Source organism: Polypterus senegalus, chromosome 7 (genome assembly GCF_016835505.1).
Source record: "Polypterus senegalus isolate Bchr_013 chromosome 7, ASM1683550v1, whole genome shotgun sequence".
Taxonomy (NCBI): domain Eukaryota; kingdom Metazoa; phylum Chordata; class Cladistia; order Polypteriformes; family Polypteridae; genus Polypterus; species Polypterus senegalus.
The window spans coordinates 101,169,700-101,189,044 of NC_053160.1; the positions used below are offsets into that span (position 1 = coordinate 101,169,700).

Here is a 19,345-nt window from a genome sequence, read left to right on the forward strand (position 1 = left end):
AAAAGAGTCCACATTTTCCTAATTCTTAACTGCAAGTTTTCAGTATCTTCTTTAGCTAACCTCTTTCAAAGTTGATATTGTCAGATGAACAATGTCTTTTACTGGCATTACTTCCAAACAACTTGTATTGAAAGCCATACAGTGAGATTTTGTAACTTTATACTAGTTTCCAAAAGCTTCATGTTATCCATATTTTCACTGGCTTATATTTTGAAGAAAGACAAATGTCAAAATTTTCATCTTCTGCCACTCATATGGAAGGTTCCAGGCCATTCCTACCATATTTAATCTCCATTTATAGTAAAAACTAGCCATGTGCGCCCAACTACGTTGCGCAAGTTAAAGTTGTCTGTGAAGGACTCCCTGTTTAAACGTGGCTGGCAGTCGTGAACTGGGCCCTTTGTCGCACAGCATTATGATTTTTTATAAGGGAAACAAAATTAAAAAAGAAAACCGTTGGATATTGATTCGATAGGAACGGCCTACTCAGAATCACTGTCCGAATAGTAATTATGTGGTAGTGTAGGAGCATTTCTGCTTTGTCCATTCACAGTCCATCTCGTTTTCAGGACGCTGTCGTTTCCTCTCACAATCTCTTCTCAACCTTTCTCCAATCTCGCAGGTTGCTTTGTGGCAATCCAAAGAGTAAGGCAATATACACAGAGCAATGTTTATAAAAGGGGGACACATAGGTATCCAGGCTCTTTAAAGCATAAATAGGGATCACTTCACTGACATGTGAGCAAGCCATGGTACAACTGTGAGATGCGCAGCACTCACCAGCTACAACGTAACAATAATAATTTCCGGAACATGCTGTTATGTTGTCATTCATTTTACCCACTGTCTTTCTTTTATTCATATGTTACGTAGGCACGTACCTTTTATCTTTGGCAATCCCATTCTCTAACCAGGCCTCAGGAGCTAACCAGCGTAACACTGTCCACCACCCCTTTCGTTATTCCGGCACATTGTTGACATCTGTGAGTAACAACAACGTACTAAACTGGAAGGTGGTCTACGCATGCGGGAATTCAGAGACAAACAAAGATCAAGATCTAAATGAAGATCTCTTTAGTTAATTTAAAGCACAACAATTTGTTTAGTTTGAATGTCTGTGTTTTGAGGTGTGACTGGAGTACTACAGTCTTCAGTAGTATAAGCCTGGAGGAGATTCTTAATGCAATGCTTATGTTTTAGCTGTCTCTCTAGTACCATCTAGTGCTTCTTCTTCTAATTCATTGGCGGACAAACAAAGGTCAAGATCCAAATGAAGATTATATATAGAGATGGTGTGTTTAAGTCTTCAGACATGATCATTTTCCTTATATAACCCAACTGCTTATAATTCATTCTACCACTCTCCTGAATTACACAAACAATCTGATGAATACAGTAGATGGAAACACCAGGGGCCTCATGCATAACACCGTGCATATAATTCGCACTATAACATGATGTAAGCACAAAAGCCGAAATGTGCTTACGCACAGAAAATTCCAGATGCGGGAATCTGTGTGTACTCCAACTTCCGCGTTCTTCCGTTACATAAATCCCGGTCAGCGTGAAAAGTAATGTACATGCACTCGCCTTCTGTCCTGCCCCGTCTCCTCCCAGAATTATGCCTCTTTGAATATGCAAATCAATATAAATAGACCTTAAGCTCCATTTTCTGTGAAAAGTGGAGGCAAAGAAAAACTTACTATTTGTTGGTTTATACAGTGGAATAAACAAGAAAAGGAAGTTGATCGAGTGACATAGCATGTCGGGAGAAACAAGCTCAAGTTCATAATGTCGCACAGTGCCCGACATAAAAAAGAAGGTGTCAGATATCAAAGTCGCCGTGAAAAGGCGAGACATGGCCCACCGTCTGAGTGTCATATGGAAGCTTATTAGGGTACAGTGTGAAAAAAAGGCACAGAGTAGGAAAAAAGCACGAAATGTTAACTTCAATCTTGAAATATCCACTTTAATCATGTAGTTTATTTTGTCATTAAAGTAGAACATCATAAACTTCATCTTAAATTCATTTAATTTACTAGTTTCTCAAATCCCATCGTAACTAAAGTAGCACGTTAAATGGTTTGTTTTATGTTTGATCTTCTATGTGCTCTGTGTGTGAATCACTACGGGCTTTCTCTTTCTCTGACAGGACACAATCCATTACATTCATGATATTACAGCTTTCTGAATAACTAAAATACTGAGATGTATACGTGATATTATTTTCATGATGATTAGAATGAAAGCATGTTATTAAGAACACGATGGCGCAGTGATTGTTCATGTCTCATACAAGATGTTGCTTCGCCATACACGACCTTCAATGAAATACTTTATTGTAGCAGTCCTGTCTCTTTCAAACGTACTAACCTCCAATTCCTGTCGTTACTTTTCTTTCCCCAATCGCCACACAATCAGCTCTGTAATAGACGTTAAGCCATCTGTAAGCTTACAACGACAATTCTTCAAAACTTTTAAGGAACATTCAAATATCTTCATAGTACATGTTTAATTATTCTATCCATCTATCCTTCCAGTATCGCGCCAGTCTCAGCAAATATACAGCGCAAGGCAGGAACAATACGTGAACTTGCTAGCGCTGCGGCACCGTGTCCTTGCATGTTTAATTATTAACAATACAGTGTGAACTGGGACCCGGACACAGGCAGACGGACATCGTAAGTTCACCCACAAACACTTTTATTTACAATATTTACAATATTTTAACTTCCCAGTGCCTCCAGCACCATTCCCCAAAATGTCCAGGCCTCACAGTCACTGTGCCTCTCTCTCGACCGCCTCCCGTCCTCTCTCCAGCTCTGTCCTCTTCCACCCGACATCCACTTCTGACTGGAGGGAGGCGGCCCCTTAAATGGGAACCCGGATGGGCTCCAGCTGCTTCCCGGCAATCAGTCCTAGCCACACCCCAGTGTGGCAGAAGTGCCGGCGCGACCGAAGCCGTCCGGGTGTCCCCAGCCGTCTTCCCCCCAGCACTTCCTGGTGTGGCGGAAGTGCTGGGCTCCAGGGTTCCTCAGGCACCTGGGCGCCGCCTGGCGGTGGCCACGGGCCCCTACAGGGTTGGGCTTCCAAGCCCCCAATATAACCAGGGCGATCGCCCCCTTGCGGTCTGGAGGAGGCACAAGCCCTCCTTTGGTCCTGCCCGGCCGGGGGACCACACGGGATATTCCGGCATCGGGGCGCTGCCTGGCGGTGGCCACGGGTCCCTACAGGGCTGGGCTTCCAAGCCCTGTACCCGAGGCCCCCAACATAACCAGGACGGACGCCCCCTCGCGGTCCCGGCCGGGGACCACAACAGATTACTTAAATGAAGTTTAAGTTTTATCTGTATAATATAATCAACATATTTTGCTGCATTTCATCTTAAAAATGATATCATCATAATATGTAAATTTTTATAAAGTGCCACAGGTTGTGCAATATTATAACTGTAGTGCAAGTTTACAGTGGGGTAATTGTACTTATAAGTACAAACAGTTTTACAAGGAGCAATTGATTGAGTGCGTTTACAGTCCTTGGGATGAAACTGTTTCTGAACTGCGAGGTCCGTACAGGAAAGGCTTTGAAACGTTTTGCTGTGGCTTTGGCAGCGTGGGCTTGATGCTGTAATAGGCCTACTGAGAATTCTCTTTCCGATCAGCTGCTGCTGTGATCCCCCACTCAGATATAGTGATATAAATACTCCGAGTGGTGCAGTGAGAGTAATATGGAAACCCTTAAAAGGAGCAGCTGAAAGAAGAAAAAGAAGAAGGTGCTGTGAGAGTAACAACGCTAAAGCAGTTATGGTATTTGGAATACTATGGCTATTCCCTGGATCATTATATTGTTACAAGTTAATTACAATCAGATGCATTACACTAATAAACAATATGCGGTTAGTTTCAGTGTATTTATAAAGCCGCATCAAGAAAATAAAGAGTAACCACACAGGAACAGTAGCACTGCTTTGACGCGGAGTGCCACCAATCTGCAAAACCGAGCGGAGAACTTGCGTACGACAAGGTATGAGGCACCGTGGAAAAGTGCATGGCGTTACACCAAGTTTAGGTTTTATACATCACGATTTGAACATGGAAAAGTTCTTACGCAACATTTCTGTGCGTATGCACCGTTTATACATGAGGCCCCAGGTAAAGCTTAGCTGTGGTTTTACAGAGTGGTAAAAGAAATGTTAAAACTAGTGATATGGAAGAATTACACTATTTACAACCCCAACAAAAGGCCTTTGTAAAGAAGAATTTACTACCATTTTAAACAGAATAAGACGTTAGTCAAAATAAAGAATATTTGAAGAAGACAAATCGGTAAAAACATTTGTGAAGAGTTTTGATTTTACTTTAAAGGAACCATGAAAAGCATTAAAGCAGAGTACACAGCTCAGAGATGAATAACCTGTCTGCTGATGTTTTATTATTGTTGTGAAGACCAAAAGAAGCATTTGTTAATATCTTCAATAAGTAAGAGATGCATTTTTGTAGTGCCTAAACTAAAGTTTTACCAGGATGGCTATTTTGGTTTTAAAATTTGAGCTCTATTGAATTTTGGAATTTACAAACCTTCATACCTTAACAATTTTAGCAGGTGTGGACTTCGGGGGTAATTCTTCTGAGAAATTGTTATGTTTTTCTTTTCCCCACTGAATGTAATACTTGGCCTGCTCATATTTGGACTTTGCCACTGTCCCCTCCACCTGCAATTTTAATTTTTGGAGATGTTGAAGTTAATTATAAGTGGGCGTGTCTTGTTTTGGTTGTATATGGAATAGGTGCCTGAGAGGAATCTTGAGTGCCCAACTTATTGCCAGTAGAACTGGGTTTTTTCTGGATGCATCATGCACGGTGTTGTTTATTGCTAACCAAAGTTCTAGCAGACATTTGTTTCCTCCTTATGGTGGCCACCCATATAGGAGGTAATCATGTTTTTTATGATTCAGTTCATGGACTCTTGATTTGTTTAGAGGTTAAAAGTTATGGTAAGTTTTTTGTCAGTCCCTTTAAGCATTCTCTCTGTTTGTGGAGAGAGTGTTGACCTTGTTGAGAGGTTTACTTACCTTGGCAGTGACATTCATGTCTCTGGTGACTCTTCCTATGAAGTCAGTAGATGGATTAGGAGAGCATGGGGGGTCATGAGGTCGCTGGAAAGGGGTATGTGGTGCTCCCGATATCTATGCAAAAGGATGAAGGTTCAAGTTTTTAGAGTCCTGGTGATTCCTGTCATGCTATATGGTTGCAAGACATGGATGCTGTCCAGTGACCTGAGACAAAGACTGGACTCCTTTGGTACTGTGTCTCTCCGGAAAATCCCTGGGTACCGTTGGTTTGACTTTGTGATGAATGAGCGGTTGCTCATGGAGTTCCGAATGAGGCACATTACCTGCATTGTGAAGGAGCATCAGTTACGTCACTATGGCCACATGGCGCATTTCCCCAAGGGTGATCCAGCTCGTAAGATCATCATTGTTGGGGACCCGAGTGGCTGGACCAGGCCAAGGGGTCGCCCACGTGACTCCTGGCTGCGGCAGATAGAGGGTCATTTCTGGAGGGTGAGACTGGACCGCGTGTCTGCCTGGGGGGTAGCAAACTGGGATCCCAAGTTGTTTCGTTGTGCAGTGGGTGTGGCAACACACTGTGCCAGTGCATGCTCCCCAACTTGACTTGACTTGACTTTAAGCATACAAATGATTAACTAGAAAGCTTGTGAATTAAGAACCCCCATCAGCTACCATGTAATTAGATATACGCTCAAAGAGAGAAGATGTCCACACATACAGTAGGATGTGTCAATTGCATCAGCAGTTGATAACATGCACAGCACCACCCATTTCTTAAAGTAGTCACATAACACCATCAGGTATCATTTTTTAGTTTGTAGTATTACTTATTACTTTACTACTTAGGTTTTAGAGGTCCATTCAACTCTTTGACAATCATCTCCCCAGGTTCAGTAACTAGCATGGATTGACATGTGTATTTGGTGTCCTCAGGGATGGGGGATTTTGTAGCACTGACAGGTGTTACATTATTTTATATAGTGCCATGCATGCTTCCTTATGGAATATCATCAAGCTTCCTCAAGGATCTTAAGCAGTGTCTGTATCTTTCCCAGGTGTGTACTGAAAGGATTATCAAAAAAGAATTTGAGAAAATCAGGGATATGCAATTGGGAAGACCACTAGCTGAAATCTGTGCACCCTGTAGTTCCTCAGAACAGATGTGACCCACCCATCCACCGGTATCTTCTCTAAACTGCTGACAAGCAGGTCAGATGGTTTGAGTGCAGGCTATTTTGTGTGAGTTAAGAGGCTGATTGGACCACTGGAGTTTAAACATAGTCATGACCATTTCCACTGTGTCTTTCCTTTTGGTAGACCACCTGGAAGTGAATTCCTGGAGACGTATAACTCACCGGTTAATCTGAGAAGATATCTTGGTGTTCTTAAGCACTCAGGTGTAAACATTGTGAGCTGTGCATATTGGATGCAACCCTTTTCAGTAAGTAGAGCTACTTCTCCACTGCCCACACCACCACAAGACACTCTTTGTCACTGGTCAAGCAGTTAAGCCTATTTTCTTTTCCGCTTTCTAGAAGCACATGCAATAGATTGTTCTCCATTTCCTGTTTGGGTTAGAACTGCCTCAAGCCCAACATTGTTCATATTAGAATTGACATTATAAAGGATCCGTGCCACTGGTTGCACCAAGGTGAGTCGTTCCTGTAGTGCTTTCATTAAGTATTGCAATACACCTTTTTACTTGGAGGTCCAATTTCATTGCCCATTCTTTATGGCTAAGTAGTATAAATGGCCAGCAATTCCAATCATTGTAGGGATAAACTTATGGTACCATCCCAAGTTCCTCAAAAAGGCTGCAAGTGTGGAGTAGTCTCATATAGATGAGATTTTTTTCTAGATCCACATTCATTCCTCTGGCAGACATTATTTGCCCCAGAAAAGTTTTCTAGGGGGTTGCAATAGAAGGCACTGTAGTTGTTAAATGTCAGTGTGGACTGTCGCAGCCAACATAATATTTTTTCCAGGTCCTGCAGATGTTGTTGTTGGTCCGAAAAGTAGACAATGATATCATCCATGAAGATGAAATAGATATTTTGTGGCAACTCTTTTATTACCTTTTCCATGAAATATTGAAAATTTGCTCAAATGTATATGAGCCCAAAGGGCATGACTCAAAACTGAAAAAAGACCACCAGAGCAACAAACCTAATGGTGAAAAAAATGTAAAATACAATAATAATACCTTCCAATGAAAGCCAGAAGTCAAACATTCAAGAAATCATATAAAAAATATCAATATTGGAAACCAAAGAACAGCAGAAAAATACAATGCTGATGCAGATATTACTGTACATGGGCTGCTAGGTCTTAATGCTGCAATTTCAGATGGCCTCCTTGGCTCAACATAAAAAACACAAGGAACATAATTTAAAGATCTACAAAACTTAATACATTCATGAGAAAACAATATATATTATAACATTATTTATGACATTATATATGAAAAAGAAAAGACATCTGAAGCAGAGACAGAGCCCTGACCAAACCATAACAGCTAGTTGTACTTTGAAAGTATAAAGACTGCAGCAAACACATCACCTCCGGACACTCTCACAGGATCTGATTGTGATATGCAGGCCTAATTTATTCATATTTTTCAGCCATCAGTGCACTAGCTCCTTCAAGAAATGTGTAAACAGTGTCGGAAGATATCTTAGTGGGAGTGTGTCTGTGTATAAATGAAGTAATACAGCAATATAGGAAAAAGTCTGACAGCCACATCTACCTGGCTTGCTAATCCTGTAAAAGGCTTGCCTTCTTTTCTTGGACTAGTCTAAACTGCATTGGTAAAAAAAAAAAACCAACAAGACCCAAAAACTGGCACAGAGTAGTTAAATATATTCAGAGATGTAATGCACAATTTCCCTTTAGTATCACATATATGGGTATATAAAGCAGTAGCAAAATACAGTATTTAGTGTAGCCAACAGCTACATGATAAATTAGAGCATTATGAAGCAGATCAGCTAGGTGTAAATGATTTTGCAGAAGGTCAGTTAAATGTAGTAAGACAACTAGATGGAAAAATTGACACTTGCACACAAAATTCTTGAAACAATATGGCTTGTATTTGTACAGTAGATGAATGCACATAATTCATATATAACTTGGTGTTACACATATACAAGTTGATGTTTATAATACACCTTAGCTTCAAGGCCATAATCTGAAAACAAATGTATTTATTTGAAAATAAACTGAATTTTTTATATTTTAAAATCCTTTATCTCAGAGAAAATCAACCTAAAACATTACTCTGATTTTCTAGCAGGATCAAAGATATACTCATAACATTTTGGCATATTGTATTTAAAAATGACCAAAACAAAACCTTAAGAGGGTTTCAGTAAATTTAAAATTATGAAAGTGAATTTACATTAGCAGAATGTTGGGAAACATTTTACTCTCTTATTATGGTGTATTTACATTGCAATTACTCAGTAATAATCAGCATACCTATAGAGTTATTAACTGTAATCACTGTGTACTGCAACTTGACTACAGTAAAAATGAACCTAGTTAGACTGTACTTCCATTTGTAATTACTGAAATAATTATAGTAAGTAAGCTACAATAAGAGACACTTAATGCAAAGCATTGTTGAATTTTGTTTAACCTAAGATGTTACTTTCCTAGGTTCATTATCTTTTTTTTTTTTTTTTCTTACTTTCTGTGAAAAAGGTCTTTGATGGCCTGGTCACTAGGCCCTTCCATCATCTTCATAGGCTGGTTCGTTAGTGCTGCCTCCCTCATGCTATGGTAGATATATTCATTCTGTTGAAACATGCGTAACTCCATCTCTGTCTGAGCACGCATTGTCTGTGACACAAAACAGATTTTTTTCTCAATTAGAACCTTAAAATTAAAATAATTAGTTTCTGTTGCAGTATCATATTATTATTTTAAACAAATTTAATAAAGACTGGCATACATCCTAACAACATGTTTCCCCTTCTTAAATAAAAACAAACAAAATGAGACAGAAAAAAATTCAATTTAGTAAAGAAAATACATCTAAAATACACATCTAAGCAGGGTAGGTTAAAATAAGACCACTGGACAAAATACCTTCTAGGATATCCTTTGTACAAAATGTGCTTTTTCTCACCTGTTCTTTATCGGGTCATTTTAATGTATCAAACATACTTCTCTAGAATTTGCATACAAGCAAGACAAAAAGAGAATATATGACATTCTTTCTGTTGTCATTTTTCACTTTTTCTATATGACAAAGACACACGGAGCATGTGGAAGGGCATCCAGGCTATCACTAATTACAGGACAACACCACCCACCTGTGACAGTGACGCCTCCCTTTCAGATGTGCTGTTCTATGCACGGTTTGAAGTACAGAACAACGTGGTGATGAGGAAGACCACCTCTCCTCCTATCGACCAAGCATTAAATCTGACTATGGCCGAGGTGAGAAATACTCTATGAAGAGTCAACCCACGGAAAGTTGCAGGACCAGACAATATTCCTGGCAGAGTACTAAGGGAATGTGCAGACCAGCTGGCAGACATTTTTACTGACATCTTCAACATTTCCCTGAGCACCACCATTGTCCCAATCTGCATCAAAACCACCACCATAGTTCCCGTGCCAAAAAAGTCACAAGTATCCAACCTCAATGACTGCCGTCCCGTTGCACTCACTCCCATTATCATGAAGTGCTTCAAGAAGCTCGTCATGAGGCACATCAAAACCCTGCTGCCCCCCCCCACTGGACCCCTGCAGTTTGCTTATCGCCGGAACCATTCAACAGATGATGCAATAGCCACCACTCTCCATCTGGCTCTCGCTCATCTGGACAATAAGGACACATACGTTCGAATGCTGTTTATCGACTTCAGCTCAGCATTCAACACAATCATTCCTCAGCAGCTGACGTAAAAGCTGAGCCTGCTGGGAGTGAACACCTCCCTCTGTAACTGGATTCTGGACATCCTGACTGAGAGACCTCAGTCAGTCGGGATTTGAAACAACATCTCCAGAACCACCACATTGAGCACTGGAGCCCCTCAAGGCAGTGTGCTCAGTCCATTATTGTTCATACTGCTGACTCATAACTGTGCAGCAATGCATAGCTCTAATCACATCATAAAATTCACCAGTGGCATGACTGTGGTGGGTCTCATCAGCAACAACAATGAGTCAGCATACAGAGAGGAGGTGCAGTGGTTAACGGACTGGTGTAAAGCCAATAACCTGTCTCTAAATGTAGACAAAGCAAAGGAGATGATTGTTGACTTTATTAAAACTAAGAGGACTGTTTGATTTATGTTAGGTAGATTGCCCAGAGGGGACTGGGTGGTCTCTTGGTCTGGAGCCCCTACAGATTTTATTTTTTTTCTCCAGCATTTGGAGTTTTTTTTTGTTTTTTCTGTCCACCCTGGCCATCGGACCTTACTTATTCTATGTTAATTAATGTTGACTTATGTTTATTTTTTATTGTGTCTTCTATTTCTCTATTCATTTTGTAAAGCACTTTGAGCTACATTTTTTTGTTTGAAAATGTGCTATATAAATAAATGTTGATTGATTGATTGAGTGACCATCTGCCACGGAACATTGACGGCTCAATTGTAAAGGTCGTCAATAGCACCAAATTCCTAGGTGTCCACCTGGCAGAGAACCTCACCTGGTCCTACAACACCAGCTCTTTAGCCAAGAAAGCCCAGCAGCGACTTTACTTCCTGCGTAGGCTGAGAAAAGCCCACCTTGTACCTGCTGTTCTAACAACATTCTACAGAGGAACCATAGAGAGCATCCTGAACAACTGCATCACTGTCTGGTTTGGAAATTGCACGGTCAGGGATTGTAAAGCCCTACAACAGATAGTGAAGACAGCTGAGAAGATCATCTGTGTCTCTCGTCCTTCCATCATGGACATTTACACCAAACGCTGCATCCGCAAAGCCACCAGAATTGTGAATGACCCAACACACCCTGCACACTCACTGTTTACACTTCTGCCATTGGGAAAAAGGTACTGAAGCATTCGGGCCCTTACCACTAGAATGTGTAACAGTTTTTTCCCCACAAGCAGTCAGATTCCTGAACACTCATGGACCGATCTGATATCTGATATATGTGTTCTGCTCTGCACATGGTTGCATATGTTTGCACATTTGTCTCACATGCACCTTGTTATATATTACATGTTTTTATGTTATGTGTCGTGGATTCTTCGTTGTCCTGTGTTCTATGTAGCACCATGGTCCTGGAGGAACGCTGTTTTGTTTCACTGTATGCTGCACTACTGTATATGGATGAAATGACAATAAATACTCTTGAATCTTGATTCTTGAATTGAATCTCACACACACACCTGTTAGTGGATCTTTATAGTATAACTAGCAAAATACCCGTGCTTCGCAGAGGCAAAGTACTGCCTTAAAATTTTTATTAAGAAGAAAAGTAAACCTTTTTAAACTGAGGGAAAATATACCAATAATTATTTCTTAAGGATCTCTTTGTGTACCACATTGTAATATGACCAAGCTGTGCGCTGAGCTTATTCTTGAGCATGCAACGTACAGTTGGCCATGTGAAAAGCAATCTTGCCTCAAATCTCACAGCTTGGATTGCTGCTGTCATAATCGGTTTGAGTTTCATGGTTTGTGTCAATTACGACAGTATTTGCAGGACTTGCTGTGTTGAAGTGACATTCGGCATCTGTCAGACGTTGTAAGCATACAACCGGTTTTATTGATAACTTCGCATCCAGCTTTTGAGAGTTTAAACATTCATAAACATCAAAGCCTCCACTACTGAAATTGTCACCTGTGAATTTAAGATGTTTAAGAGGCATTGGCGGTTGTCCAAAGGTGTAAAATATTTGGCCATTTCGGTACACTTGAAAGCGACAACCGAACAATTCAGCGGCAGCCATCAACTCACATGCAGAACCATAGGTGAAGGGCTTAAGCATTTCACTCTTCTAGTGCTCCTGTGTAGTATAATTATCTCCTGTACCGTCATCAGTCCACACCTTGAACCTGTCCCAGTCATTCAATACATAAGACACAATGTTCCTCCAGATATCAAGAGTGAGCCTGATATGGCCGTGCAATATGTAACACAGAGAATGGAAAAGGCAGGTGCCATCTCCGAGCATGGAAACCATTCGGTAAGTGACAGTTCTTTGATCGATGGTGATCACCTCGATAGACATGTTAATGGGGGTACAGTTGGAACGATAAAGGAAATGGGTACCTGAACAATGTAAAGTAAGTCTAAAATACCTACACTATAACTATAATCGTAATAAAAGAACAATAAAAAAGCGGAGAAGCCGTGGATTAAATAAAAAGGCTGCAGTTATCAGCAGGGAGACGTAAATCCCATGGCGAAGCAAGGAAGGGAATGAAGAGACTGGAGTGACTGACGGCCTTATATAGGCAGGCAGCCAACAACGTGGGAGGTGTTGGGATGGGGGACCCAACACCGCCTCACATGGCGACCGAGCTGCAGGCTATGGACGTATATATGTACGTAAGTAAGATTCAGTTAGCGTTGGGAACCCGCGTACCAAATTTCTTGAAGATGGGCCCATAATTAACAAAGACCGTTGGATAGTTTAATATGGCAGCCAACAGTGGCATCATACCACCGAAATAAGTACATACTTCGGTTTCGGTTAGCGCAGGGAAGCTGCCTACCAAATTTCGTGAAGATGGGGCCATAAATAAGAAAGTTCAACATGGTGGACGTTGTCGACCGTTATGACCATTACGCGTAGAATTTCAAAATGAATCTTGCTTAACTTTTTTAAGTAAGCTGTAAGGAATGAGCCTGCCAAATTTCAGCCTTCTACCTACACGGGAAGTTGGAGAATTAGTGATGAGTGAGTCAGTGAGTCTGACATTGGAAAGTTCAATATGGCGGGCGACAGTGGCGTCATACCACCGAAATAAGTACATACATTAGTTTCGATTAGCGCAGGGAAGCCGCCTACCAAATTTCAGGAAGATGGGGCCATAAATAAGAAAGTTCAACATGGAGGACGTTGTCAACCATTATGACCATTACGCGTAGAATTTCAAAATGAAACCTGCTTAACTTTTGTAAGTAACCTGTAAGGAATGAGCCTGCCAAATTTCAGCCTTCTACCTACATGGGAAGTTGGAGAATTAGTGATGAGTCAGTCAGTCAGTCAGTGAGGGCTTTGCCTTTTATTAGTATAGATGTCTACAACTGTACCAAAAGACTAGAAACATCAGGAAGGAGAATTTTCTAAACTAAGGCATCACACGTAGATTAAAAATGACACCTCTGCAGTATGCACATTGCTAACTAGAAGTCATGGATGATTTCAAACAAATTAGGCAACCAAGAGTCACTTATAAGGAATGCCTAAACAGCCACAAGAAAGCTATTTAAGTACTATGTTAAAAAAGATCTGGAAGGAGCAGCCTGTTAAAAGTGTAGATAGGGACGAAGAGGGAGCCCTGAGGGCCGGCTTTACTACCTTCATCCATATAACCCAGAAATGTTTCTGGACTACACTGTTGATGTGCTGGAAGGGTCCAGCTTTAAAAGCAGTTTCTCCTCCTCAGCTGTGTAGGAAGTGTAGCATTAGTGGCATTTTTGCATGTATATTTTTACTTGGTTTGTGTTTTTTTATGTAAGGATTCTGATTTTATGAGGTTTTTTATTTGAACCGAAAGAATTTATTTTTATTTATTTATTTTTTTAATTTATGTAACACTTCAGGTCTTGTCACGTGATTTTACCATCACATTTACAATGTCACCAGAGGTAAAGCTATAAATATGGCATCTGTCATAGCATTTTTCATTCCTCATTGGATCAAACTCTGCATCTCTGAAGAATCTTAGCATTTTTTCAACTCATGTAGTTTTTGATCTTCTTTTTTGTACTCTGACTTACAATTTTTGCTTTGGCTTTGGTTGCTTGTTCCTTTTTACACAATTTATCATGTATGTTTTCATTTCTTGGTCTCACAGTTTGTTCACAATACTTTCCAGAGATTCTGAAACTCATAACAGGAAGGACTATGGCTCATCTGGGCTAGAGGAGTAGGAAGAAGGCTCAAATGGTAATTTTTAATGTGGTGCAGTTTAAAGGATAAAAGGACGATCTCAAAAGCTAATACACTGACCAAAATTGTTCCAAATAGGATAACATAGGACTTATTCTTTTTAATGCTGCTTTTACCAGCTTTCATTCCATGCTGGCATAGTACTAACAATTACTAACCTAGTACTACCTAAACTAATTAAAACATTGGAGCCTTTTCAGTTTAAACAAAGGGAGATTAAGAGATGACATGATTAAAGTGTTCAAAATTATGAAAAGATTTAGTACAGTTGATCGATACTGTTACTTTAAATTGTTTTCAGGAAAAACACGGGGACATAGCTGGAAACTTGTTAAAGGTATATTTCGCACAAACATTAGGAAGGTTTTCTTCACACTGAGAACCACAGACACATGGAATAAGTTACCATTTTATATTTAGACAGTAGGATTTTAGGGACCTTAAAAACTCAACAATGTTATTTTGAAGGAATTAAGTGGATAGGACTAGCAAGCTTTGTTGGGCTAAATGTCCTAACGTTCTAACATCAGTCTTGTGTCCTTTTGTGTACATATTAAACATTTTCATTCTGCTCTGATTTTGAAACCAAGGAGCCTTACGTAAGCCTGCTATATGCTATAATCATCATAGCATTGACAATGGAAAAATTACTACTATATGTTTGATTTCCTTGTTTCCATGTTAATGTACTTAAAAGTGCCATTTTTGCTACAGCTTTTCATCATTTTTGTTGTGGTGTAGAGGACTCTAGTTTAAAAATAGTATTTGAGACTATCTCCTTTATAAATTGCTTTAGTAAAAGTATTAACACAGTAAAAGTCAGTGGAAGTAATGTTTTTATTACAGATAGCATTTTGAGTACAAGGTCAAAAAACGGAGTGGCAAGGCTAGACAGGGATATCCAAAAAGCACTTAAATCTACTTTCTTTCATTTAAAGGTGTGTCAGAGTAACTATTTCTGGAAAAACTGCATTACTACATCTCATTGGAATTAAGTACTGGGCAAGCTTCATAGGTCTAGCTCTTTGTTTCTCCTTTTTCAACTAAAGCTGCACCTTCTTCACAATTTGCAGTTGCATCAGTCAAATTTTTAAATTACCCACCTCTAGATCTTTGGTGATAGGATGTGTTGGTCCATGTGTAACGATGAGGATTGCATAAGCTTTGCAGATCATGCCATGTCCAACTTCAATCAATCCAGCATGCCAGTGAGTTACCCCAGCTCTCATAATTGCCATTCCCAACTGTGCATTGTTTGTGTGGTACAGTTTTCTAAAATAAAATAAAATACAATACACTTTTAATTTTTTTCAAAAGTATTTGCTTCCAATTAGCCATAGTTATGGACACAAACATGTTCTGTTCTATATTGATGGCTGGTGTAAAAGTAGGTTGGTGACCAGTTTGGCTTTGTCAGCTGATTTTTACCTGTTCCAAAGCACCACAGAACCCTTAGAAATTTACTTTGTAAACTGTAGTTTTTTATTTCTATATTGATAATGGAATACATTCATGTGAAAAAATAAGTACAACCCATGGAAATTGCTGACTTTTCAAAATATTTGATCAAGCAAACATTAGACCTTCATTTAAACAGTACCTACAGATAAAGGTGATCTACTTTAACAAATGACAAATACAATTTACCATGATGTTTTCATTCTCATAATCTAAATTAACAAAAATACAGATTTGTTTTGTGGAAAAATTAAGTACATCCCTACATTCATCAACTCTTCCTATGCATAAAATTAGAATTTAGATATTCCAGATTAAGTACCAACAATTAGAAACTCATTAGGCAGTAAGATGATGGCTTACTTAAACTACAGACATCAGGATCTCTTGTTCTCTTTACTATTGAGGCACAGTATGTGGTGTCATCATGCTGAGATCTAAAGAGCTCTCTAAAAGCCCTTAAAAGAAAGTCATGAAAGCCTATGAGTCTGGCAAGGGAATTAAAAAGATCACAAATTATTTGAATTGAATCATTCCATTGCAAGGAACATCATCTACAAATGGTGTAAATTTCAAACAACTGCTTATTTGTCCAGGACTGGCCAGCCTAGCAAATTCAGAGCTTACCCATTAATGCTAAATGAAAACTCATTGTGTGATCTGCGGGTAACTTTTACAAAAGATAGAGTCAATGAACATTCATTTACAATCAGAAAAAGATGATGGAGGTTTCCCAAAAGAACATTAGAGCAAGATTATAGTGTGCCATTAAACATATGAGCAGAGACACGGCCTTCTAAAACAAGATGCTCTGGTAGGCCACAGGAACAGTAGACATATTTGGTGCAAACTAAAGACAGCATTTCAGGAGAAGTTAAGTCACCAGTTATGAAGCATGATGGTGGAAATGTTATGGTTTGGGGTTGCTTTGCTGCCTCAGGTTCTGGTCTAGTCAAAGCCTTGATTTGAATCCCATTGAAATGTTGTGGGGGAATTTGAAATGGGCAGTACATGCAACAAACTACACAAACATCTTGAACATGAAGGAATTTTGCATGAAGGTGTAGTCAGAATTTACACTGAGTCAATGTCAGAGACTGGTGGGCAGTTATGCAAAATGCCTACAATAAGTAATTTCTGCTGAGGGGGGCAAAATCATCTACTGAGGTACTTACCTTTTTCCCCATTAGACATCTGATATTTTTGTTAAATAAATTATTAAAAAACACAATGTTTCCTAAATTGCTATTTGGGACCAGTGTAGAATTACTATGAAATCTGAGTTGTGTTTAAATATATGCCTTTTTGCAATTTTATATTTTAACACTGTTTAAATCTAGCTAAAGAAAAAAAGAGGCATCACTGGACAAAACACCAGTCCATCAAATGGGCCACCTCCAAATAACCTAACATACACAACATTGGTAGTGTGGGAAGAAGAAAAGAGTATCCAAAGGAAAAGTCACAAACAAGGATTATCTATCTATCTGTGGAGAGAGAAGCGTTTGAACTGAGAATGATGAATCTGTAAAGCAGTGTTAATAAATGAGTTTGTTATTTCCATTTCCATTCCTGGCTTAGTATTGCTGTCCTTCCTATTTCCTTATTCCTTTTTGGATGGAGTCCTATAATGGTCAAACTGAGACTTGCAGCACAGGGCTGGCTTTGCAGAGTCTGACATGAGTTGCACTTGCTCTGTAGGGTTATGTGCTAGGAGGATATTATATGATGTTTTAATATGAATAATTTGTGGATTTGGTAAGTACTTTTATATGAAATAGCTACTGATATACAAGTAGTCCAGAAGTAGTCTGGCCTAACAAAGAAATAGAAAAATTTCAAATATTTAAAAGCTGTTGTGTGAAAAGCAAGTGCACTGGATTTATTCTTGTTTGAAAGTACTTTTTGTTGTTGCTTTCTGTTTTGATTGTCGTTGTGCCATCCTTAAAAGGATATTATGAGCCCATTCAAAGGAAACCCCTTATTTCTCAACTTGCTAATACCGTATTCTGCTCCATTGACGTTTGTTTCTCTGCCCCCTCCAACAATTCAAGGGATGAAAAACAATCAGAAGTGGTCTCACTAGAAATAGTCTTAGGAGGTGCCTAGTGTAGTACCATGACCATGCTTTCTAGAGAACATCTGATTGGACCACAAATTCCTCCATGGCTCCTGCTACCTACTTTTCCTCCTTTCCATGTCTTTCTTTGAGTTTTTCACACTCTGCTTTTAAATCTTTAAGTTTAATTAACTAAGAGCATTTTCATATTTTAATGAATCCTATATCTGCACTTACTTGAAAAGGTACATGATTAAAATAATCTTTAGTACTATTTCAGCTTTCCCAACTACACAATAGCATAGACAAATATATTTTTCACATAACCTCATCTGATAAAAAAGTAATTCAAGTTTATCATTTTATCCTTGTTTGCAGTCTCTGAAGTATGACTATTTCCCATAAAGAATTATGAGCCATACATTTAATAGGTGAAGGATACTTGCTTAAATGTGATGACAGGTTTATGTCCAAGAAGCATCCAAATTTATTGTTAAGGGTACAACCCATTTGAAAATATTAATATTATGGATAAAAACTATAGTTTTTTTCAATGAGAGTGCTTTCAATTAAGTCATTAGTTGATTCTTATTTATTCACTGTTCACAGAAAGAAACAGTGGTTCATATTATGTTTATTTTCAATGTAGCTTTGTAAATTTACATTTTTGCATGCCACAATGTTCATTTTAAATCAGGTCAGGTTAGATCAGGTTGGGAAGCATACACTGGTACAGTGCATTGCTGCACCCACTACACAACAAAACAGCTTGGGATCCCAGTTGGCAACCCTTGGGGCAGACACGCAGTCCAGTCCCTTCCTCCAGAAATGACCATCTATCTTCCGCAGGCAGGTGTTCCTTGGGTATTCCATTTAATTTTAGTACTGACTATAGCTTAACTGCTCAATTCTTGGCAAATTACTTAAATCTAATTAATTGCTTTCACTTTTTGTCACACTGACAAGTTTAGTTAGCACTTTACAGTTTGGTCAAACAACACTGCTTTAACAGTATAAGTGTACTTACTGGTAGCCATCTACCATTTTGCGAGCATGATCTGCAGCTTCCTGAAAGTATTGCAAATAGGAGAGCACCTCTGATACGATACTCAGCACACGTAGCTGGTGGATGTTAGTGTCTGCCAGAACTGGCTCCTGCTTTTTCAAACATTCTCTGCAGTGCTTGACCACCTGAAATGACATGAAGCAGCAAGTATATGCTCAAACTTTATGACAATACATTGCCCATAGGAAACACCAGTGAATCTACGAACTGTATAATACTAATTAACAACTGAAAGGAGCTTAGAAGAATATTCACACATTATTATTCAAGCTGTGATGGATTTATGTTCAACAGTCTTACTTTGAGTAATAATAGAAAGTTAGTTTTTTTTCCATTTTTATTAAAAGCTGAATATTTACAAGTTTAATGAAAATTCAAGTTTTCTATTAGGTCTCAGTGTTCAGAAGGTGTTGGTAGTTTTCTGATGTTTTTGGAGTACCAATACAATGGTTTGTAAAGATAGGTATGTGCATGTATAAACATGATCAGTATCTGAGCTAGGCAAAATCACATTAGGTCTTGGAAAATTTTATCAAATAATAACACTGAGGTTTTACTTTAAAATCTGTTCTTCATTCTAAGTATATTTATGATCTGTCTGGG

The 19,345-nt window shown here is 39.0% G+C and overlaps 1 protein-coding gene across 2 annotated transcripts in view; it reads right to left on the minus strand.

The window, feature by feature from the left end:
• Positions 1-8,138: 8,138 nt before the first annotated feature.
• Positions 8,139-19,345, minus strand: part of LOC120532754 (histone-lysine N-methyltransferase SMYD1-like) — a 52,092-nt gene continuing 40,885 nt past the window's right edge. For both annotated transcript variants that reach the window (XM_039759101.1, XM_039759100.1), the window contains 3 exons: positions 18,704-18,867; positions 15,263-15,431; positions 8,139-8,911 (listed from right to left, as the gene is read on the minus strand). In XM_039759101.1, the coding sequence (XP_039615035.1) occupies positions 8,756-8,911; positions 15,263-15,431; positions 18,704-18,867 (489 nt within the window). In that variant the 3' untranslated portion in view covers positions 8,139-8,755. The remainder of the gene's footprint in view (positions 8,912-15,262; positions 15,432-18,703; positions 18,868-19,345) is intronic.